This window comes from Pyxicephalus adspersus, chromosome 9 (genome assembly GCF_032062135.1).
Source record: "Pyxicephalus adspersus chromosome 9, UCB_Pads_2.0, whole genome shotgun sequence".
Classification (NCBI taxonomy): domain Eukaryota; kingdom Metazoa; phylum Chordata; class Amphibia; order Anura; family Pyxicephalidae; genus Pyxicephalus; species Pyxicephalus adspersus.
This window is the reverse complement of record NC_092866.1, coordinates 52952611-52977433: the sequence shown is the minus strand read 5'-3', so window position 1 is coordinate 52977433 and position 24823 is coordinate 52952611. Positions and strand designations below refer to the sequence as shown.

General features: G+C 40.5%; 1 protein-coding gene across 2 annotated transcripts in view; it reads right to left on the bottom strand.

Annotated features, from left to right (window-relative positions):
- The window catches only part of LRP4 (LDL receptor related protein 4), a 73750-nt gene that overhangs the window by 7718 nt on the left and 41209 nt on the right, over window positions 1-24823 (bottom strand). For both annotated transcript variants that reach the window (XM_072422010.1, XM_072422012.1), the window contains exons 2-33: window positions 24530-24676; window positions 23831-23947; window positions 22736-22849; window positions 20508-20624; window positions 19593-19721; window positions 19225-19344; window positions 18646-18771; window positions 17031-17156; window positions 16117-16251; window positions 14702-14827; window positions 14384-14614; window positions 12735-12891; window positions 11324-11541; window positions 10689-10865; window positions 9500-9622; window positions 8614-8822; window positions 7579-7660; window positions 6769-6874; window positions 6459-6660; window positions 6179-6368; window positions 5821-5952; window positions 5586-5726; window positions 5327-5413; window positions 5052-5223; window positions 4333-4495; window positions 3961-4186; window positions 3083-3386; window positions 1842-2060; window positions 1265-1399; window positions 1065-1173; window positions 358-502; window positions 139-252 (exon numbers count right to left, since the gene is read on the bottom strand). In XM_072422010.1, the coding sequence (XP_072278111.1) occupies window positions 139-252; window positions 358-502; window positions 1065-1173; window positions 1265-1399; window positions 1842-2060; window positions 3083-3386; window positions 3961-4186; window positions 4333-4495; window positions 5052-5223; window positions 5327-5413; window positions 5586-5726; window positions 5821-5952; window positions 6179-6368; window positions 6459-6660; window positions 6769-6874; window positions 7579-7660; window positions 8614-8822; window positions 9500-9622; window positions 10689-10865; window positions 11324-11541; window positions 12735-12891; window positions 14384-14614; window positions 14702-14827; window positions 16117-16251; window positions 17031-17156; window positions 18646-18771; window positions 19225-19344; window positions 19593-19721; window positions 20508-20624; window positions 22736-22849; window positions 23831-23947; window positions 24530-24676 (4899 nt within the window). The remainder of the gene's footprint in view (window positions 1-138; window positions 253-357; window positions 503-1064; window positions 1174-1264; window positions 1400-1841; window positions 2061-3082; window positions 3387-3960; window positions 4187-4332; window positions 4496-5051; window positions 5224-5326; window positions 5414-5585; window positions 5727-5820; window positions 5953-6178; window positions 6369-6458; window positions 6661-6768; window positions 6875-7578; window positions 7661-8613; window positions 8823-9499; window positions 9623-10688; window positions 10866-11323; window positions 11542-12734; window positions 12892-14383; window positions 14615-14701; window positions 14828-16116; window positions 16252-17030; window positions 17157-18645; window positions 18772-19224; window positions 19345-19592; window positions 19722-20507; window positions 20625-22735; window positions 22850-23830; window positions 23948-24529; window positions 24677-24823) is intronic.

The window sequence follows — 24823 nt, the reverse complement described above, 5'->3', positions numbered from 1 at the left end:
GATTCACCCATCCTAAATATTTAATTGTAATATTAAAATGTTATGTAATCATAAATAAATAATAATAAAATATTTTAAAATTATCTAAAACTTAGCAAAAACATAAAATTGATTATTGAGAAGCGAAGGACAACTCACTTGTGGAGCAAAGTTCTATTTCCAAGTCATCCGGACAGGCGCACACAAAATCATAACTTCGGGCAAAGCACAGGTGGGAGCAGCCGCCATTATTTACCGCACAGGGATTGCTGCCTGAAAAGTAGACCGAGAATTCTATATTAAGCAAGAGACTCATGAACAAAATATTAAAAGAAAAGTCCAATATACCAGACACAAAGCTGATTTTAATAATTTTACCTGACTGCCGCATAGGAGATACAACAATGATGTCCATCAGCCCCTCCATATTCCCCAATATGGTTTCCTGGCTCCTACCAGAATATTTGTCCACCCTCTGAACTGACTTGGTTTGCCAATCGGTCCAATAAATCCAGCGGCCTTCCTGTTAAAAACGAGATCATTGGTTAAAAAAAAAAAAAAATCAACGTGTCCCCTTCAATATTCTGAATTTAACTGGATCAATGGATTTTATTGATTGTCATTTAAACAGTATCTGGATCAATAATCTATCCACCATTAACAGATCAAAATTCTATCCACTATTAACAGATCACATACCATGCAAATGTTAAAAAATACCAATCATTTATTTAAAAGTGATAAAATGTATTTAAATTACAAATAGGGATTTTTGATTGACTTGATTTTAGCCTCCGTACACAAGAGGTCAAACCGGGAAAAGGGAGAGGCAGTACTTAGGGCCAATCAGGTTTGCTGCATTAACATGTGATGGTTAAGGAGCATGATAACAAGAGGGGAGAGTAGAGAGATGACATAGTCAGTTGCTTTCTTTCCTGTCCCGACCAATCAGAACCCAGCTTTACTGCAGCAGAGAAAAGTCAGGTGACTAGGCTGGCTGTATACAGCTCCCTCATATGTTTTTCTAAGAAGGAAAGACAATTCTCCTTTCATTAACAAATTAAATGAATATCCAGAATCCTTACCTGTGTCAGAGCGAAGGGGTGGGAGATTTGGCTAACAAGTATTTGACGGGTTCTACCATTTAGGTCAGCATTCTCTATACGATCCAGGTGAGCATCTACCCAGTAGATCCTGTGGGAAATAAAGACAACACTGATGTGCCACTGACATAAAACTGAAACACTTACTGTACATGAACTATTGCAAATATGTGCTCACTGACCTGCGTGTGTCATAGTCTAACGTCAATCCGTTGGGCCACCCGAGATCTGTATTGATTATGACCTTGCGATCAGAACCATCCAAGTGAGATCTCTCAATTTTGGCAACGTGGCCCCAGTCAGTCCAGAACAGGTAACTGTAAAGAGAATACAATTAGAGAATGTGTGGATGCATAGAGGTAACATTTGGAGTGCATTTGACCTCCTCTTAACATGCTGTTAAGCTCCTGCCATTGATCTCCTTCTAGCCTGCAATTGATATCTTAAGCTGCATTAAGCAGCTTTTACATTCCTTTAGATGTACATAGAGAAAGCAGCATTTTTACATGGACATAGAACCATCAACACAGAATCTTTTCTCTGTACACAGGCCAGACTTTTTTTGTTACAGAGGAAAACATGTAAAAAAGGAGACAAGAGCTCCATCTACTGACACAAAAACAAAATACATAATATGCAATCTTTCATATTTAAAGTGTAATAATGATTTCATAAACCATTCAAAGAAAATTTGAATGAAGTTTTAAGAGTAAGACTTGAAATAAGACAGGATATTGCTGATTTAGAGATTGTCCTCACCCTTTTCTTGGAAACACAGCAATGGCGCGAGGCTCATCCAGACTGTTATTAATGAGAACCTTCCGATATCTCCCATCCAACCGCGACACCTCAATAGTGTTGGCTCCAGTGTCAGTCCAGTACAGATTCCTGGCTACCCAGTCTACTGCTAGCCCATCTGTGGTCTTCAACCCTTCACCAATAATGGTCTCCATACCGGTACCATCAAGGTTCACCCTCCTAAAGAACAGAAGAGATATTCAGCAAACAGAACAATTTAGGTTTTTATGCAGTAAAATCATACAGAAGGTTGTAACCCTGTTACAGAAAAACAAAAACAACGACAGTAGTATCCCCAGAGACCACCAAACTCCTTGTACCCACTCTTATCATCTCTCGCCTGGACTACAGTAACCTCCTTCTCTCTGATATTCCACTAACCCGACTCCCTCCTCTACAATCTATTATGAATGCTGCAGCCAGACTCATCCTTCCCTCCGCTCCTCTTCTGTCGCCTCTCTTTGTAGTATTCCACCTGAGAATCAAATTCAAGCTCCTGTGCTTTGCCTTCAAATCTCTCCATAGTTCTTATCCCCTTACTTTTCTAACCTGGTAGAAAATACTCCCCTAGTCGCTCTCTTCCTTCCTCCAATGACCCACTAATGACTTCCTCACTTATAACCTCCTCATATGCACGGCTCCAAGACTTTTCTAAAGCTGCCCCGACTCTCTGGAACGGTCTTCCTCGTCCTTTTCGGCTTGCTCCTACACAAAACCAATCTTTTCAAGAGCCCTCAAAACCAATCTTTTCAAACTTGCCTACACATCGTCCTCCGTCTTTTGAAACCCTCAAAACTTTCCACCACTACATATCTGCCCTCCTATTGTGTGTTACCACCTCCTAGAGTTTAAGCTCTTCGGGGCAGGGTCCTCTGCTTCTGTGTCACTGTCTGTATTCGTCTGTCATTTGCAACCCCTATTTAATGTACAGCGCTGCGTAATATGTTGGCGCTATATAAATTCTGTTTATTAATAATATTATAATTATTATTAATATTGACAGACTGCATGGTATATATCATTTTGGATTTTGCACACAGTTCCATTTTAACACTGGCTTGTGCATGTTCTGCATGACTCTGAAAGTCCTGAATCAAGAACTGGGCAGCTTTACACAATGTGGTTAGCAAATACTGCTCACAGACCTCTCTCAGTATTGGTTTAGGGCAGGTAAACCCTCCTTTGCTTATTCATCTCCGCACCTGATTACATCCAGGAACACATCAGTGTAGTAGATTTTGCCTTCCACACTGTCAAAGTCCAAGGAGATGACATTGTTGAGCTCTTTGATGGGCACATAGACATCTGTGTGGTCGTCCGTGTCCAGGGAGATCCTACGTATGGAGTCACGACTTGAGAACAGCAGATATGTGTCAGGAGATGGGTCACAAGTCCTGCCGTCCTCTTTCAGGAGGATGCCGGTGGGGCAGGCACAGGAGTAACTGACAGGGTTTGGTAGGCACAGATGGGAGCAGCCACCATTGTTGTTACCACATTTGTTGAATCCTAACAAATAAAAGAAAGAAAGCTCAACGCACATTCACAAAAACTATTAATACATCTGTGTTATTTTAGAAAGGCATCTATAGTTCAAGATCAAAAACATTATAAAAGAAAGAATGCAATGAAGGAGACGATGCATTTTGTTCTTCCAGCTAGGCTCATTTTAGTAGGTTAGATGACAATAAGGGTCTATTGATAGAAGAGTAGATATTTGACAACAGATGTCTTTGTTCACCATTTTTTTTAGTTTATAAAAGGGTGATTAGCTCTTTGAAAGTCATACAGCATTGGCAATCACTTGGTAAATTTCCACAATGCCGACCACTGATTCAATAGTCCAGTTCCATTTATGTGGCCAAATGGAGCTACAATGGAATTGCACATTCTACTTTTCAAAAGTCACAATTGGGGTGTTTGCATCAAACACTACTTTTATGCAATATGACCTATAGTGTTTCCCAGTGTTATTGTGGTGAACACTAAACAGCACTTTGTAAACACACTTTAACTTGTTAAAAAGAAAAATTGCCGGTTCACTAACGAGGAAATACCTGCAGAAGGACCTAGTAGTACCTACCAAGAGCATGAGTCCTGTCAACAGCCTGAATGTCCATTAGACCTGGTAGGTTGTCCCTGACCACTATGATATTGGCCCCTGTGTCTTTGTCCGCCCTCTGGATTTTGCGTGTCTGCCAGTCTGTCCAGTATATATGTGCTCCAAGAAGTGTCAAACCATATGGATGCTGCACAGGAGACACCAAGATCCGCCTGTTTTTTCCCATTAGATCCGAGGCCTCTATTCTCTGGGGAGGAAGGAACAAATCCGTCAGGTAAGAGATATACAGAACATCAATCATGAAGGCTGAAATATGGTACCCACCCATCCATAAGCCAAAAACACTTTCCCATAAACTAAGGGCATAAAGTAAACTTTTGATTCCAACATTACCTCTGTATGTGCATCTGCCCACAAGAGCTGAGAACCTGCTTTGTCCACTGCCAGTCCGTTGGGCCAACCAAGGTTCATACTTATCAGAACTTTACGGTCTGAGCCATCCATTCCTGCCCTCTCCAGCTTGGCGTTCTCTCCCCAGTCTGACCAGTACATGAACCTAAAAAAGGGAACAGTTTAGATGTGGCCATTTTCTCATTACACCTTAAAGTAAGTGCACCTAACAATTAGTAGTGAAAAACAATGTACTTCATTTTTAAGTGATGAAGGTTTGTGTTCCAGGACAGTCGATAGTCTAGTCAATTGGGTTGTGGGCGACTTTGGTAAGACCAAAAGATCAACTATAATATTGGAACAAGGAAATGTCAGAAATGTAAAGAGACAACGTTATTGGGTCTCCTTACACTAGCTTGTATTAGTAGTGTTCTCTTTGAATTTTTCCCAGTTTCCAAGAAAACCACTACAACAACCTAATAAGCACCTCTAAGAACTAACATGGCAACAAGAAGTGGAATTTAAAAACAAAATTCAAAAGTAAAGATCCACTGAGCTTAGAATTATACTTCCAAAATGTGCAATTATTCATAACTTAAAACAAGTGCAGTGCCTACTTTCCCCATCCGTTTCCCTTGCAGTTTATTGTCAGTTCCAACATGGCACATGGCCTTTGATGGTGAAATTCTACCCTATAATCTTCTTCAATAACTCTTGCTTACCCCATCTCATGATAAAGTGCAATAGCTCGTGGGCTTCCCAAGTTCTGCCACACCAGAACCCTCCTCATGGATCCATCTAGATTCCCCACTTCAATTCGATTGGTCCCAGTGTCTGTCCAATAAACCTTGCGGCCAATTGGGTCTACTGCCAAGCCATCGGTGGTCACCAAACCTGTGACAATGCAAATTAAAAAAAATGTTTGTATGATTCGATGATACAAGAAAACTGCATAATTATACAGGAATAGCTTAGCTTTCAGCATTTGACTCATCACCTGTGGTTATCACATCGTGATAATTGGAACCATCCAGACCTGCTCTGCTTATTTTACGGAGGGTACTGTCAGCCCAATACACCAATCCTAGGAGAATAGGAAAACACAATGTAGGAATATGGTTAGAACTCCTTATTTTTTTTTTTTATGGCTTTTTTCTATTGGGCAGATTTCTTGGGGTCCTAAAGGTTCAACAGGAAGGGAGATAAAATATTTAGCAATGACTGCTATGGAACCAGTTACATTTCACCTTACTCACCGTCTAAGGGATCCACACTGACTGCTATGGTGTTTTTCATGGTCACGTTGACGGGGACAACAACATCTGCAAAGTAAGGTATATCCAAAGACACTGAGCGGATATCAGTCCTTCGGGCAAAAATAAGGAAGCGGTCCATTCCTGGGTGAGACCAAAATAGAAAAGATGGATCATAATGTTTAAGAGGTAATACAACACAGACGGGACATATAAATGACCAGCACACTGAATGTACCTGAAGAACAGGTCTTGCCATCAGCAAGCAGATTGACTCCAGTAGGGCAGGCACAGCTATGGCCTTTTGGGTGGGGAGAAAGAAGGCAAATATGGCTACAGCCTCCATTATTAACAGCACAGGCAGTGCGAACTGTGGAAAGAAGACAAACGTGATCTCATGAGGCTGTATAGAAGTATGTCTTAACTTTATGACTTTGCATTTAGAACTAGATACAACATGGATGCAGATAAGCATAATTTAGAAATACGTTGATCTAGGTTCACACATATCCAAAAATCAAATGCAAGTTTCACTCACATATCATATTTTGGGGTTGAATCAGCTAGAAAATTTACATTTTGCAGAGTTTTCATACCTTGCATTCTTTGTCTATGAAAAACATGAAGGTCCATCAGATTTTCCAAGTTCTCTCGCACCGGCTTGCGGTCAAGTCCAGTTTTCCGATCTGCGCTCTCAATGCTTTTCGACTGCCAGTCTGTCCAGTAAATGCGGTCTTCATACAAGGTCAGACCAAAGGGGTGGGGTAGATCTGTACCAATCAGCACCTAGGAAATCCCAATAACTAGATTATTTTTTGGTCTAGTCTCCAATTTGTACACAGAACTGAAAAACAATGTTGTGCTGCAGAGTCTCACCATTCGGTCAGCACCATCGAGTTTGGCAGTTTCTATGGTTTTCATGCCAGCGTCTGCCCAGTAAAGCCTTTCTAGTTCATAATCAATAGCCAAGCCATTGGGCCAAGTGAGATTGGAGGAGATGATGACCATACGTCCAGAAGCATCCATGCCAGCACGTTCTATCTTCGGATTGGCACCCCAGTCTGTCCAGTACATGAATCTAAAGTGGAAAAGAACTTGTATATTATGATTCAGAAACTAAAAAGGAAGAACCCTATGGTCAGGTTGGAACACTAAGCCAGGAGCAAAAAATCCAAACAGTCCTTACCCTCCTACAGGATCAACCACAATGTCCCTTGGCCGGTCCAGGTTTTCCCAAATCAACACACTGCGCATGGATCCATCAGTATTGGAAACTTCAATGCGATCTGTCCCTAAAGAAAAGGAATGAGAGGAGAAAATTTAAAAAAATGCAAAATCTTTCAAATTCAATTACTATTTTACATAATTGTACACAACATGCATTTCTTTAGAGGTCAATTACATTTTTTTCGGAGTACAGAAAACTACTAGCTGACCTTATCAGAAATTGTCAATAGGTTATATTATGAAGACAAGAAGGAAGATTTTAGTAGTCCAGATAGGGAGAGCAGCCTAGGATGACAATGTGTTCCCAATAAATACCAGTACAGGGATAGAATATTCTCACCCCAGGACAGAAAGTGTTACTAACAGAACCATCAGCTGAGAAATACTTTATATTGATTTCTCAAGAAATGTAAGACTTAAAATGTTTCTATGCAGAGTCCTTTATAGCCATTTTCATTTTTATCTTTATAAGGACAGAAATAGTGAAATGTCAATGATATGCTGAACAATTAGTACAATTTATTGAAGCAAAGATCCAATGAAGGGCAAGGTGAGCCACAAACCTGCACTGGGCTGATTGAAGACAAAAAGCATCTTATTTGTAGCAAACACATACTTTCCATGTGTTTCTTTTAAAGCAGGCAGCTGGAGTCTAGCACATTTTTTAGTTAAGTTAGCTAATTTATTTTATTTTGCCCAATGTTGTTTACTTTGTTTGTTTAGTTAGCAGTATGATGCATATGGTGATTACACTGGTAAAGTACAATACCTGCATCTGTCCAGTATAGCTTCTTGGTAACCCAATCTATAGCCAGTCCGGCCGGACTTTCCAAGCTTGTATCTATGATGACCTGATGACAATAAAGAAAAAAACTTCATGTTATTGTCTTTTACTTTTCCTATAGAATTTGTAGAACTTTTAGGTCCTAAATATAATACCAAGGTAAAGATAATTCCATTAGATAGATTATGTCCTACTTTTATTTGTGTTTCCCAGCCTGGTTATGTCCAGCTTGTTATAGAACACCTTCTCCCCTTTCTTATCAAGCAAAAGGTGTAAAATCTTTATCAACATTTACAGACCAGTTGGTAATCCTAATTACAGGGACCTTTATAACACCTAACCCTCTGGACTGATGTGTTGCACTTAAAAAAAACATAAAAGGGGAAACCTAAAGCTACGTACAGAAGTCTAAGGTTCCCGCCCGATAATCAGCTCAGGGCTGATATCGGACGAGAATCTGGCATGTGTACAGCGCCAGTTGTCCATCATCCAAAGGACCGTGCTGGCGGATCTACAGACGATGGATGGCAAACGATCCTAATGCAAGGGAAGGGGGAGAGCGCGCAGCAGGGTGCCGCTCCGTCATTCTCCCCTCTCCATAAAGCAGTACATATGTATGTATATATATATATATATATATATATATATATGTATGTACAGCACTCGTTCATGCATCGTGCAGTCCTTAGTCGTTGGAAAGGTTCGTGAAACATCCTTTCCAACGACAATAATTGCACATGTGTATGCAGCTTTAGAGTCTAAAACTCAGCCATTGATATCCAAGGGAGTAAAAATAGATCTTTGGTGTGCAGACCATTTTATTTTTTTCATATAGCCTGGCAAACAGAATGCTAGCAAGAACAGAAACTTCTGCAATGTTAGAAATAAACATGATATAACACAGAATTAGTATTTAGGGGTGAAAATTAAAGCAATGTCTCCAAAGACATAGCAGGATGAATAATTATAATTGCAAGGATAAGAAAGAAAAACCTATTTCTTTTTCAGCTAACCTCTTACCTCTTGCCCACTGCCATCTGACTTTGCACGGTTGATGGAGTCGGTGGTGGTGTCGCTCCAATACATATAGTCATCAGAAGAATCCCAATCCAGCGCAACTGCACTGCGCACATTGGACAGAGGGATGACAAAGTCGGAGAGGTCACTGGTGTCAAAGCTAATCCTCCGGATGTCCGTCCTTCGAGCAAAAAGCAGGAACTTGTCAAGACCTGATCGAAGGTCAAAGGTCATCATCTTAATACTTTCAGGTTCAAAATGGCACAAAGAGTAATTGCAGGAGTTCTTTTTTTTTTTGGATGAATGGGGGTTATTACAATGATTTATTGGGGATTGCCTTCATTTATCTGTATACAATAAAGCCCAATACAAACAATCACATTTATCAAAGGGTTTAAAATAACAATCTGGTTTGCCTTTAAGACAATCACATTCGCTGTTTCATTCAACAACATTGATACTCTAATCAATCAATCCTGATTGCTTTTAGGTAACACGGATAGTTATTTGGTCCAATATTCCTTTATACTTTGTTGGGTATTGCCCACTGCAGCCAATTCATTTCCAACAGTACTCTTCCTTTTTAAAGCTGAACTTGGAACCTGACTGTGGGAATCCCAATTGGCTGCCATAAACTATAAATTTAAAAATATAACCAGTACAATTGTGTAAATGGCTAGTTTAACAAGATAACAAATTCACACTTGTAATTGTTCATACACTGAAGTGTAACAAAGGATCAAATACACATCATGCTGAACTATGAAAACAAGCAGTGGAATGGGGAATTGTGGGCAAGTCACGTTAATCATCACTTCCCAATTACTAAACGAAATCATATTATACACATCTCAGACACCACTACACTATTTAAGAATAAGACACTTACTTAAGGCGCAAGTCTTGGTCCCAGTCTTCCGGAAACCAGTGGGGCAAGCACAAGTGAATGAGTTACCACTGGGAAGACAAAGGTGTGAGCAGCCTCCATTGTCAGTGCCACATCTGTTTTTGCCTAATGGGAAATAAACATAAAGATGGATAAACTAGCAACTGGAAAATAACAAAAGATAATTCTCAAAGACCAGAATATACTTCAATGAGGTTTCTGTATATGAATTTTTAATAGGAAAGCACTAAAAATCCAATAATCAGTCCCTGGGCTAGAAAATTTGAAAATTGCACCCCAGGTCGCTATTAGACTAAGGGTGCGTACACACGTGCAATAATTGTCATTGGAAACGAATGATCAACGACAGATTGTTCGATAATTGTTAAAAAAAAAAGTGCACAACTACTGCACAACGGCGCCGGCGAACCAGGAATCTCGCTGGAAACGAATGACCGTCCTGGCGGATCTGATTGGGCGACGATCGTTCATAAATCTATTGTGTGTATGGTCGTTCAGTGATCGTGGATTGTTTTGTGATACACTTTCTCCTGTACACGTCACAATAATGTGTACATTATTGGTGGATTATATTTGAACGATCGTATCGTTACAGCATGTACAAAATTGTGCACAATACAATTGTTCAAAATAATCGGGAATACCCATTGATCGTTCATTTTCAAACGATAAATTATTGCACGTGGGTACCTAGCCTAAGCCAAAGATTCCAGATTAGGAAAAACATTGCAGGACACTTAAGAAGAACAGACAATTGGAGCTCCACATCAACACTCATTTTACCCTTTATAAAACCTAAGTGATCCCGGTTGTAGCCACTGTTTTACGGAACTAAGAGGTTTAATAAAGAGATTATAATAGATTAGATTATAGTACTATGGCAAATTAGCGTAATTGGGATTTAAGAGGTACTACAGAGCCCTACTGTGAAGCTCTATACAGACATCTAGCTAAAATTGTTACTGCTACTGCTATGGCTGCATGCAAGAGACCTGTACAATTTTGCATGGAATTATAAAGCTACCCAATTATAAACATGGCATGAATGGACAGCAACTTCATAATCCATAAGGAAACTTTTAATCCATAGATGCTCCCTTTGTGTAGTTATGAGACTCATGTTATATACACAATGAAACAAAGAAATGTTCTTGTTCCATTGTTGCCTCACCTGCTGGCTGCCTCTGTGGATGCAGAGTGTGAATGTCCATAGGAAAATGAAGTTTACTACGTATAACCTCTTGGTTCTTTCCAGTGAATTTATTAGCGCTGTTTATGCTTTTAGTATGCCAATCGGTCCAGTACAGACTGTCCTCAAACACAGTGATTGCAAATGGGTGCGGAAGTCCTGTTGGGACAGAAAAGAGAAGAGAATGGGTCACCTACAAGGTAAGTGATGCTCAAGACCACCAAAAAACATGACTAGACTTATTCAGCCTGATTTATTAAAGCTCACCAAGGCTGGAGAGGATACACTTTCATCAGTTAAGCTGGGTGATCCAGCAAACCTGGAATGAATCTGGTTCAAGAGTGAACATCGTTGCTAACAAATAGCAAATTAATTCAAAGAAATCCATTGCTGGATCACCTCCAAGTGTATCCTCTTCAGTCTTTATGATCTTTAATAAATCAGGCCTATTCTTTGAAGCTCAAAATGTACCTAGAGTAACCAACAAGCTATAGGCTGCTAAAGTCCTAATAAAAGTTAGAAAAGTAACAAACATCTAAACTCTTGCAAAAGGCAATACATTTATGATTTCTCCATTCTGACTACTAAGGACTTATCATTTTGCAAATTTCACATACCTTGGCTGATCACAGCTTTGCGATTAGATCCATCAAAATTGGCCCTCTCAATAACATGGTGTTTAGCATCCACCCAGTACATACGTCTTCCAGCATAGTCAATAGTCAAGCCGTTGGGCCAGAAGAGATGTGTATCTGCTATGACACGTCTATTGGAACCATCCATGCTAGAATATTCAATCCGTGGTGTATTACCCCAATCTGTCCAGTAGATAGTGCTAGAAAAAGACAAAATATATATTAATTTATTGTATACAGGTAGTCCCTGGGTTAAGAACATCCGACATACAGACGACCCCTAGATATGAACAGGGATTTCCTGCTCGCTCCTGTGCAGAACGGAGGCTTGAAGGGGGGAGGAGCAGTTTGCATGACTTGCTGAAGAAATCTTTTGCTAAACACAGCTGAGGTTGTGGGTGATCTTAGGGGTGTGAGCTCTTTCTGCAGCCTCTTGTAACTCTTTAATGACCAAGACAAACTCTGCAATTGTTGCTTTTTGCATATCAAAGCACAGCTTGCTCCAGCAGTTAATGAATGTCTAGGCTCCAAAAATTTTGTTTAGCTAAGAGTGAGGATTTTATACAGTACCTGACACCACCCTGCCTAATAATATGTTGAGACAAACATCTGTCCTAATTGCATTTATTAAAATAATGTACCTGTTCCAACTTACATACAAATTTAACTTAAGAACAAACCTCCAGTCCTTATCTCGTATGTAACCCGGGGACTACCTGTATATTGGGACAACATGTTACCAATCAACATGCTTTTAGAGAGTAAGAAGAGTTCAGATACCTACAGGAAACTTGCATAGAACTCCAATCCGCAGATGCATGGGAATTAAACCCAGATCTCCGCTACTGCATGGCAAGCTTACTAATCACTCAGTTTTGCCATGCCATAAGGCTTATTGTCAATTAGAAAAAAATAAAATACATTGCTTTAATATTTATGGGAATTAAAAGCTTTTTTTCTGAAATGATCACAGTTGGTTTTACTGATTCAGGTGTCCTAGTGGTAAAATCTCAGTACTTTAGGCTGGCCACAGGCAGAAATATTTACTCCTAAGAACAGCTGGCAAGAAGATATCGGCTGCTCAATGAGTGACACGTGCAGAATTTTAATCCTTTCCTAAGCTCCATAATGGTGAAAATTATTAAGTCCACGCACTACCTGACCAACCGGATTGTCTTCACCAAATGGTCAGGAATAGCCCGACAACTGGGCGTATCATTGTTTATATTATTTTTTTTTAATTTTCCTATTATAGTGATAAAATATTAAATTACAAGCTCTTTAAACTATAATTAGCTATTTTAGCTATTGGACAATTCAATACATGCAGCACTTTGGGCTTCTGTATATACACAGCCTTCTGTTTGATGAGGCTTTATCAGTAAAAACATACCCTTCCATTGGGTTCAGAGCTATGGCTCGTGGCTTCTCCAGGTTCTCCCATAGGATAACTTTACGATGAGACCCATCTAGATTTGATACTTCAATACGAGAGGTTCCGGAATCTGTCCAGAAGAGCTTATCATGAATCCAATCAATAGCCAGACCACCTGAACAAAAAAGGAAGACCAAAAGAAATGATGAATTTCCTAAAAAATTTAATGCACCAGTTATTGTAGCCTTGAGACCTTTTTGCTAAAATGACTATAAGTAGCTGTATTGTTGTCAAACATCATTTGGTATACAGAAATAAGCCGATCCTTAGGTATTTTAATGGTTAGGTAAACTAATTTAGCCAGGAGACACAACATAAAAGCACTTCCTGGTGTACAATGGAAATGTACCATTTGCTCCAATGTTTCCCTATCCAGTTCAATAAGTACGTAGGGTCTCCAGTTTGATGGAGTGCCTGGTTGGAAGGCAAATTATTATGTCAGCCCACAACCATTTCCCAAAACAGGTCAAGGTAAAAACCTTATAGGGTATGCAGCAGCAACATGTCCTGTAAGGTTTTTTTTTAGTAAACAATGATATCATTGCAAGGATAGCAGGGAAAAGGGACCTTTACAGCCAAGGGCAGACAGATAGGGAGGACGAAGATCCCCTCCGATCATTCTGTGGCTGAAGATCTCTTTCGAACATTTTCTGGGTGCCGGAGAGCAAGATGATCCTCTCCTTTTCCTCTCTGGGTGCCAAAAAGGATGAATATCCCCCTCCGATCATAAATGATGAATAAAATTTCCTCTGATCATTCTCCGGCAGCCAGACAGGATGATGATCCCATTCAAATACATTCCCTGGTTGCCAGAAAGGATAAAGGTCCCCTCTGATCGTTCTCTGGGTGCCAGGATGGATAAAGCTCTCCTCCGATCATCCTCTGGGTGCCAGGATGGATGAAGATCCCCCCTGATCATTCCCTGGGTGCCAGAAAGGATAAGGATTCTCCCTGATTATTCCCTGGGTGCCAGAGAGGATAAAGGTCCCCTCCAATCATTCTCTGGGTGCTAGGATGGATAAAGCTCTCCTCCGATCATTCTCTGGGTGCCAGGATGGATAAAGCTCTCCTCCGATCATTCTCTGGCTGCCATAAAGGATAAGGATTCTCCCTGATTATTCCCTGGGTGCCAAGGAGGATAAAGGTCCCCTCCAATCATTTTCTGGCTGCCAGGATGGATGAAGATTCCTCCCCCCCCGATCTTTCCCTGGGTGCCAGAAAGGATAAGGATTCTCTCTGATTATTCCCTGGGTGCCAATGAGGATAAAGGTCCCCTCCGATCATTCCCTGAGTGCCAGAAAGGATAATGATTCCCTCCAAATATTTTCTGGGTGCCAGAGAGGATAAAGGTCCCATCCAATCATCCTCTGGCTGCCACTGAAAACAAGTCATGGAAAACCTCTAAAAGACACAAGGAAAATGCCAACAGACTCTGTGATGCACTTTACCTTCTAGTAGTGCCCTCAAAAATTGGTAAATGGCAACTGTTAATGCAACCCATAACTGGAGATAGTATTCCTTTAAGTTCCCTAGTGTAGTGCACTGCCAGCCTGAAGTATGTATTATTGTTGTGTTATATTCCTCCTATATATTTTGCTCCAACACACCTGGACTCTCAAGACCTGTAGACACCACCTCTTCCACATTGCTGCCGTTCAGGTTAGCACTCATAATACGGTCCAGGGTAACATCTGACCAAAACACTAGCTCATGGCGGTGATGAAAATCCAAAGCAATGGCGTTTTCCAAGTTATTGAGCAGCAGTGTGTATTCTGAGCGATGCGGAAGCACCTGCCGAATATCAATCCTATTGGCAAACAGCAGAACTGGTTCTGGGCCTAGGGAAAAACACATCACAGGTTCCAAATAAATATGGTATAAAGTCACAGATTGTAGAATGAGAGTCATCAAGTTGTAAGCCTTACCCAAGGCCTTGCAGCTGCGTTTGTCTGGTCGCAGTTGGTATCCGGCCTCACAAAAGCACTGGAAGCCTCCTTCTGTGTTGCTGCATCCCTGACTGCAATATCCTTCATCTGCACACTCATTGACATCTGGGTGAAGGAAAATCACAATCACAAAAGGGCCACATTTACGTGTTCCATCAGACGACTCACTCACTGGGCCCAGTTACAGTGCAACAAACCCTTGCGGTTTTTGTGTATGAAAACCTCAACAATGAATTTTTTTTTTGGTCTCCCGAGTCTGCAGGGAGGTGTTCCATAAAATTTACATTATAGAAATGGGGAAAGGGGAAGGTGTTCCGCACTCTGACCACACATCCCCACCTATGTGACAATGCTGCTTCTCTATAGATAAAACATACTCCCAGCTAACTGAAACATGTCATTTTTGTGAACCACATGGCAATAGTCTGCAGCTGTGTGCAAAAAATGGTTTCCTAACCACCCCAAATCACCTGAATTGATGAGGTTGGACCACAGTTAAGTTCAAGGCAGACCGCTGTGGTTCTCCACGGTCTGAACAGTCTCTTAAAGTATGTAAAGTCTCAATAACTTTTGTTGTTGTTATAGACTTTTTAAGGGCTAGTTCACACAAATGTTTTTTATGACATTTAGAGGTAGTGGTTGACCGCCTACCTTTCTTTGTTGAATTGGGAACAACTTGCTCTATCATTGAAACAAATGAGAGCGTTTATTGAGGCAGTGATGGTGCATCATTAAGTCCTGCATTCTTCGCATATGGCTACCAGTTTCAAAAAGAGCTAATTTTCTGGATAAAATTCTGGCCTTCCCACTTCTGTACTTTGTAAAGGACTGTATGCAAGTCAGACCAGCCTTGACAGTCCTTACCTGCACACTTGTTATGGCTCTATGACTAATGAGCAAAGTGTGGGCAGGATAGTGGCTCAGTGGTTAGCACTCTGACCTTTGCAGCACTAAGTCCCATGTTTGAATGACAGCCATGACTCTATCTGCATGGAGTTTGCAGGTTGTCCCCGTGATTGCGTGAGTTTCCTCCGGGTACTACGGTTTCCTCCCACATCCCAAAAACATGCAGTTAGGCTAATTGGCTTCCCTCTAAAATTGACCTTAGACTGTTTTAAAGACATCTGACTATGGTAAGGACATTAGATTGCAAGTTCCTTTGAGGGACAGCTAGTCACATAACTATGGACTTTTTAAAGTGCTGCTTATGTCGGCGCTATATAAATACTGGATAAAAATAGGTTCAAAAGGTAAGCCAGGCACTTGGTTGCAAGAGGGGCCAGCAATAGTAGCCTCCATGTTTTTTTCATAACAGTTTGTATTTAAAGTGCTTACAATACAATAAAATCAGACTATCTGAACATTCCTAAATGGTGCACCCCAGTTCCATTCACCTTGGCATGATCGTCCATCTTCCATAAGCCTGTATCCCGTCTGACAAGTACACTGCACCAGGCCGCGCACTGTCTGGCACTTTTGGGCGCAGCCTCCGTTGTTGTGGTTGCAGTTCTCTTCTCCAGTTCGTGGTCCTGTGGCAAGAAAAATATATGTTGTTAACTGTGAAAAGACAATGCAAGATGCAATGACAATGTGTAAAATAAAAAAAGCCTGCACTGTGACTGCACTGTGAAATGTCTATTTAAAGTGAAGTGATAGTTTCTCTTGAAGGAACCACCCTCCACCTGCTGACACTAATCTTCAATATGCTGTCTGTATTAGTCTGTCATTTGCAATCCCTATTTAATGTACAGCGCTGCGTAATATGTTGGCGCTATATAAATCCTGTTTATATTTAATGTACAGCGCTGCGTAATATGTTGGCGCTATATAAATCCTGTTTATTAATAATAATAATAATAATAATAATAATAATATGTTTTCCTACTGATCTGTCTAAGTTCCTGGGAAATCCCTGGTACTTTGGGGTATTGGAAAACGTGTGACCTTCTTCCCCTTCCTCTCAGGATGCGGCGCTCGGGCATAGAAGCCGCCAGGCAAGCCTGAGCAATCATGTTTAGAAATGGAGGGAAGTCATCAACCTTGAGGTTATGCAGAATTTGGACTCAAGACTCAAAGGAATGTTGGTGTGGAATGGTTAAGGTATCAGTGAGTAGAAGTTGGAAGGGTGTCACTTGCTTTGATGTCCCCAAGCAAACAGAGCGAAAAGCAAAGCTTGTCATGTGCTTTATAAATGTGTCAGAAGTTTCCTTTTAAAAAGCAGCTTTATGATTATAATATGGCTTTACTGCTGCGATATTAACTGGTCCTTCAGTCAATATATATATAAAAAAAAATGACTAATACTAACGGCAGTTTTGATGTGGGCTCTCGTCGCTGCCGTCACCGCAATCATTTACTCCATTGCACAGTTTTCTTTGTCCGATGCAGCGGCCATTACTGCACAAGAACTGGTCCTGAGCACATTGTGGGGTCCCTGTAAAGGATGAGAAACAAAAGATTAATATGGAAAGTAAATGACAACAGCAACCTGTCATATGAAAACTATCATTTTGTTAAAGAATTTAACCTTTACATAGCAGCTCTGGACACCATCATCAGCCTCCAAAACCTTATTCGTGACCTTACCCAGCTGCTGTTTCTTCCGATGAGCTGCTTACAATATCTTTATCTATCTGACCTGACCTTTCACCTTCTATTCTTGACCAAGCCCCATTCCCACTGCCTGACCTGACCTCTCTCATTGACCTTCTACAGCTTTCCTTTACTCTTACACCTTATGATTTACTATCCATCTCATTGTATTCCTGCACACCCTATTGTCCTTATAACCTGACCTAGAATATGCTTTTACTCTGTTCAGCCTGTTCCCTCACATTCTTGGTATACATCGTCCATGAGTTAAATCTGATCCTTTAGAGTCATAGTACATTCTTCTCCTACGCCAAGACAGGTCCTTTATATTTTCCATATGACGAGGCTTCATACATTCACTGCCAGAGTTTAACCCAATTCCTTACATTCTTAGAATGAGCTAGCTCTATATATTCCTTCTTTGGTTTAAGCTGATCCCTTACATATTCTGTATGACTATCCCTATGCGTACGCTTCTCCTGGGTTTAACCTAATTGCTTACATTCTTAATCTAACCCAGACTTATACATTTTCCATCCTTGGTATAAAAGAAATACTTGTGTTCTGACACAATTTCCAAAAGGCAGATCAGTAGCTGCTTTAATGTCTTCCATACCGATCCCCAATATTCTCAGTATGACCTGGTTATGTGCAATACCCAGTGTTCAAACTAATCCTTTTCACGATTAATATAACCTGTCCTTGAATATTCATCTCGTCAAAATAACCTGATCCTTGACATTCTCAGTATGTTACAACCTTCTGCATTTGTCTCCAAAGTATACCCTGATCCCATACATTTCCAATATGGCATGACCTTGTGCATTCTAAGATTCCCTGTCCCAATTGTCCCTTTCCTAAAGCGTACCTAAACTTAGTAATTTCCCTTAACATAAAAGGGTAGACAACCCTTTTATGTAAGGTAAAATATCAGATTTTTTTTTTAAGTGCAACACCCCTTTTTACACATCCTGGGAGGCTCTTGGGTGCTTCCTCCGAGCATGCCCTAGCATCTCGGGCATGCACAGAGCCTTTTCGTTAGAAGAGAATAATTTGCCGATCTCACGCATGCGCAGTAAGATTGGCAAGTTTTTTTTCCATCCGATCTTGTGCCTGGGTCAGGTGACGTAGGATCAAGAACCTGGAAGAAGTGTCGAAGATGGCGGTGCTCAGAGCGCCAGCTCTGTAACGACGCAGGACCCGATGCAAGACACCCCTGGATGGATCAGGCTGAACTGCGGGATTGAAGGTGTGTATTTTTTTTTTTTTTGGCAGATTTTAGTTTAGTTCCTCTTTTTCATTTCCCCACTCAGACATCATCTCCTTCTCACCTGTTTTCTCACAACCCTTCTCATCGCTGTTATCGGAGCAATCGTCCTCTCCATCGCATCTCCAGGAAAGGCGAACGCAACGGCCTGAACTGCAGCGGAACTGGTCTGCTGTGCACACTGAAGTTGCTGTGGGGATGCAACAGAAGAGTCTTTCATCAGATCAAATAGCTACAAACCATAGATCACGGTCTGATAGTCAAAAGATTTATGGAGTGGCTCCAATACATGATCGGACAGACAGACTAGGTGTTCAGAGTTCAACCTAGAACATTTCTTAAGCCGGGTGGGAAGAAATTGTAGGGCCGGTGGCAGTCCTTGTATTGTAACCTAACTCTTTAATAACCACCCAAAAATAGCCGGATGGTTACTGTGTGGCGTGCCTGGCTAAAAGCATTTAGAGAGAACACTGGTGTTAAACAAAGCAACCAATTTTTACCTTTTCTTTTGTAGATCATAAACTGAAACATGACGACCAATTGGTGGGTTTGGGAAACACCACTAACTATATAGATTTTTAAAAATGAGCTCTTAGGAGTTTGGTTTGGATTGTTGCAGAGAAGTGTTTTATATTGTACTTACTGCAGTTCCTTTCATCCGATTGGTCATCACAGTCTGCATCACCGTCACAGCGCCATCCAGAGTTTATACACAGACCGCTGTTGCACATGAATTCACCTGAGCGACATGGCTGATGGGATGCTAAAAAAAAAAAAAAAAAAAAGGTAAATATTTATGTAATGTTAATACAAGGGCTGCAAATAGGAAATGTGTGTAGTTGTAAAAATGACAAACACAGAGGATAAAATCCCGGCGCCAGGTGATAAGCACGAACAGAGGCAGCAGGTAACTGACTGAGAACCAAATCAGATAAGAGGCACAAAGAGCCCGGGGGAAGTAGGAAAGAACTGCGATAACAGAAGGAGACATAAAACAGCAGCGGCACTTACAGCAGTCTGATTCATCAGACCAGTCTCCACAGTCGTCGTCACCGTCGCAGTGATATATATCCAAGATGCAGCGGCCATAGGCGCATTGAAACTCTTCTGCACTGCAGCTTGGGGCTGGAATGTCAGAAGCTAGGGGAGAAATGATAAAAATGCATAATAACCATTACATTACAGCAGAAAACTTTTTCTCATAGTTTTGGATGGATTGAAGGATTAGAACTTCTGTAGGGACTTTAATGCTATCTAGGTCATCGTTGGAGAGATTTACCGTCATGTTCTGTTCTGCTGATAACATAAGACAAGAACTAGAGGAAACTTCTACAATTAAGCCACAGAAAAGAAAAATGATCTTATGGGGTTTCTAATATAGGAAAGCATCTACTTCTGTGTTGCTGTTGATGAGATACCCCGTGTCCTGTCTGGTAAAACTGTGTTAGCAGGAACGTAAGTGAAGGTAAATCTCTACAATTAAGTTCTATATGGCAGGGAAAACCTGATAGGGGTTCTAAACACCATCTTCCACTCTTCTTACCACTAAGCCTACATATACACGTCATGTGTGCAGCAGTCGCCCAGCATCGTCCATTGATCCATCCTGATGGATCTATGAATGACCAATGGTGAATGACTGCAGTACAAGTTAATAGAGAAGAGCACAATAGGGTGCCACTTGCTCCTCCTCCATGTCCGCTTTCCATAGAACAGAACTACGCTGTGTGTACAGCGCTCCATTGTTCATCTGTCACTCTTTTGTCCTTGAACGTGTGTATGCAGCAAGTTTCAACTGGACTTTTTCGGCCAGGCCACTACAAAAATAATAATCTTCTATAATTCTATGGGACCTATCGTCTCTGAAATTTATAGAAATCTCATCAGCAGTTCCATTTAATTTCTATAATGTTTAGTTTAACTTACGACAGTTCTCCTCATCCGATCCATCCTTGCAGTCAGTGTCGCCATCACAGAACCAGTGTTCAGCAATACAGCTCCCATCCGAGCACCCAAACTCCTTCTCTGAACATTTTCTCATATCTAAGAGAAGAGAAACATCAATAACAAAGATTGGATCAAAGCATGATATTCTAAACAGGTACAAGAACAGAAACAGGTGAAACAAGTCAATGCAATGGTTATTAAATGCAACGGTTGAGGAAGTGGATTGTTCTCAGTAAGTCAGCTGACTATGAAAATGAATAAGAATAGGTTCTCATGAGTTTTAAAGCAGGCAAAAAAAGCCATTTCTACTAAATTTTGTTTTGGTAAAAAAAAAAATAAAAATAGGCATGCCAAAGCATACTTTAAATGCATGATAAGTTAATAGCATTCTGTACACAAATCTAAAGATATAAATAATAAAATAATCCTCTACAGGAAACTCTTCTATTGCAATCCCTCAGGCTTCTTGCTCAACAACTGAGATGGTACAAAAGGAATGCATTGCATCAGTCATTTGACCCATATAGATGGATTCTAAGGTGCTGTAAAGTGCAACCACACTGTAGCAAAAGAAAGCTAGAAGAAGAACCTGTATATGAGCAAACTGCAAAAAAACAACTGACACACAATAGTAAGATTTTTTTTTCTTTAAAGCTGTTCTTTTTACATGTACTATGCATCTAAAAAAATGAAAAAAGCTTTAAATTCCATTTCTAGTTATTCTCTACAATGACCTAAGAGTCTGTTGGAAATGCCAAGATCAATGCATCTGCAATGGTTTGATCTAATACAGTAGTCAGCCTGACTTTCTTTCTTCTTAGGTTATGCTTAAAAACAAAACCCAGAAGCAGTAAAATTCAACAAACATTAACCACTTTCCTTAACCTTAAACTCTTCAAGATCAAACGTTTGTTCGGGCAGACACTTTTTCCTTTACATTTATGTAAATAATGCTATATCATACAATCTGGGAATGCGGCCAAAGGCGACAGTTTAAAAATTTATTGTATCTACTCTCAATGAGAAATACAGCGGGATAACAAGGATATTTAGATCTGGGGGAAGGCAGAAAAGGAGAATCATACATATATAGCATTACAGCAACAAAGCTGCGCTCTTTCCTCTTGCATAGTTATTACCTCCGGGGACCTGGCTTACTTCTTCATCGGGATCCTTCACTAATGATATTTGCTCCTCTAAGCACTCAGACTCGGATATATACAGCTTGAAGGTCCATTCTAAGTGTACAAGTTTATGTAAATCTCTTCTCCTTTCCTGATCTTGTACACCTTTTGTATCAGTCTTGGAATAGTTTTAGAGAATAAGCTCTAATGTCTAAATGTTGTGTACTGCTAATTAAGAAGTCTTAAAAAATGAAGGACAATTGCCATTAGATAAATGAGAGATGGGAAAGATCAAAGAGCTGTCCTGCTCTACTGTGCTGGTCACATCTGTAAGAAGTTTGGGTTCCCCTTTACTTAGTTACAATGCTCTCCAGTGCAGACAGGGGGTGAAAATCTCTGGGGACCCCAAAAATCTATTCTTGGACTTTATATCCCAGTTGGTCGTAGTCCCAACAGCATCCTGTACAATATGCAGGACCAGCTCCGATGTCAACCTGTACAATGCAGGACCAGAAGACCAGTAGATTTGGTCAAGGATTGAAACAATTTGTCAAATAATAAAAATGATTTTAGGAAATCCATTCCAGGTTAGCATTTTAATATTTTTGCACACTATGCAGTGTTCTCCCCAGCCCCTTTTACCTGGGCACACCACCCAGCACTTTTCAGTAACCACCCCGGCTGTTTTTGGGTGGTCACTAAAAAGTTGGCCACCTACACACAGCTTCTTCCCACCTGGCGTAAAAAATGGAGAATACTGCTATGAAATATATTGAATTTTTATTGCAGGTTCAGGTAGCACTGATTCCACATTGGCTAGTCTCTACATCGCATCCTATTTCAAGGTCAGCATCCCACAACTGCTGACTCCAATCAGATACAGTAAGCACAATGACCCTGACACACGGTCGGGGTGGAAGAAATCAGATCACATTTCAATTTTAGAACGGTCTATTGGGTTCATAATTCTCACTTAGTTCTAAGTTGTTTTTAGAACAGTGTTTCATCTAATTACCGAGCACTATAAATTTAAGGCAGAATATTATATTTGGAATATACATGAAATAATTAGGAGCGACTTACCGCATTGTTCATCGCTGTTGTCCCCACAATCGTTGTCGCCATCACAGTGCCACAGGCTGCGGATGCAATATCCATTCTGACAAGAGAATTCATCTTCTTCGCACTCTCGAGGAGCTGCAAGGCCAAACGTGCCACATTAAAAAAAGAAAAAAGATCACAACATATTCCTTGTTCCCTGAGTTTTTCTCATTCAATCTAAAGTATATTCATACGAAGGAGGTACTCCTGGCACCCTTTGCATTACTGTCACTTGGTTAAAACTGGGCAGCACAGTGGCTCAGAGGTTAACATTTATTTCTTTGCAGTGCTCGGTGCCAGGTTTGAATCTCGGCCAGGACACTATCTGCATGGAGTTTGCAGGTTCCTCCCGTGTTTGTGTGGGTTTCCTCCCACATTTCAAAAACAAGCAGTTAGGTTTGTTGGATTTCTTTCAAATTGTCACTAGAATTGTTATTGACATATGACTATGGTAGGGACATTAGATTGTGAGCTCTATTGAGTGACAGCTAGTGGCATGACTATGGATTTTTTAAAGCACTGCTTAATATGATGGTGCTCTATAAATACTTGTAAATAAATAAAAACCTGACACTTCAAGGAACATTTGACATTCTTTCTACAATGCATTTCGCTGCATAAAGTAAATGCATTGATTTTGCAAAGAAATTAGAAGCAATCTGGAGTGCATGCACAATTCTGGTGACTTTGCTGGGCAGTGAAGGGCATTTGTAAAGCAAGCATGGCAAGTTTAGGAATCCAAGGCATCTAATACAAAATATGTTAAAATACAACATCAGATTTGCACTAAACACCTTTCACATATTTACATAAAAATGAGTGTTTTGTTGACTTCCAGACTTATTTATTTCCTCCAAAAAATGAGAGCTTGCTAAATCTCTAACCATAGGTCTGTTATTGAAAATGTAGCTTTAGATATTAATTGAACTAAAATTTGTGTAGCACTTTTCCAAACAGCTGCCCTTTCATAACCAGGACCAGTTCAAAGCTCAGACGCCTTGAAACCCCCAAAACTACTGTAGAAGTTAGTAACCTTTCACTTGTTTAGTTATCAGTACTGGTTTGAGGAATACTCACGGCAGTCATGCTCATCGGAATCGTCCTCACAGTCGTTGTCCCCATCACACACCCAAGAGCGCCGAATGCACTTCCCGTTATCGCAGTGAAAGTCCAGCGGTGAGCAGGTAGGCAGCACTAAGAAAAGAAAAAGAAAATCCGTATAAAAAAAAAAAAAAAACTAAAAACTATCTAATGATACCTAATCTACTGGCCGTTTTGTTGATCACCTCCAATACTATCAGAAGTGATTTTCCTTTGACTTTTTTTTGTTCCAAGATTAGCAATGGTGGCCAACAGCGGTAAGGCAACTTCTGCTGGAGGCTGACTCACTTCTTCCCACAAGTTCCTATTGACCCATCACTATTACGGGTATACTTTCTGGCCAACAGGAAAATGTGAGAGAATCGAGAGGGCAAGCCAGCCTTCAATACTATCAGAGAGTTCTGATGTTGGTATTGGAGCATTCATGGATGTGGGGCTCCTGGATCACTGGAAGAAGGAACTAAAGGAGTGCCTGGGCAAATTATTCCCTATAATATTGGTAGTTGTATCTGAGTTTTATATACATAGCTACATATCCTGAAAATACTACAGACCCTTTTTAAAAAAAATCAATGGCATGGCGTACTATTAAGTGAGAGAAAAACAATGATCTTACTTACTTACAATGATAAACTTACTTAACTTTGATAACCATGAAACATTTAGATAACTTACTGCAGCCATCTTCATCGCTGTGGTCCCCGCAGTCATTGTCGCCATCACATTGCCATTGTGCCGGTATACACGTACATTCTCCAAACGCACTGACTGCACAAGTAAAGTGGTTTCGCCCGCATGCACACTCTGAAGATCTAGATAAACCTGAAATAATACAAAAGAAATAGTTGGTCATTATGAGATGCATGGTCTTTGATTTATCATATGATAATAGTGTGATAAGTAATAAGTGACATCATTCCTCTGTTTCCCATATTGTTTGCCTAAAGAAGTGATAGTGGGAGGGTAACA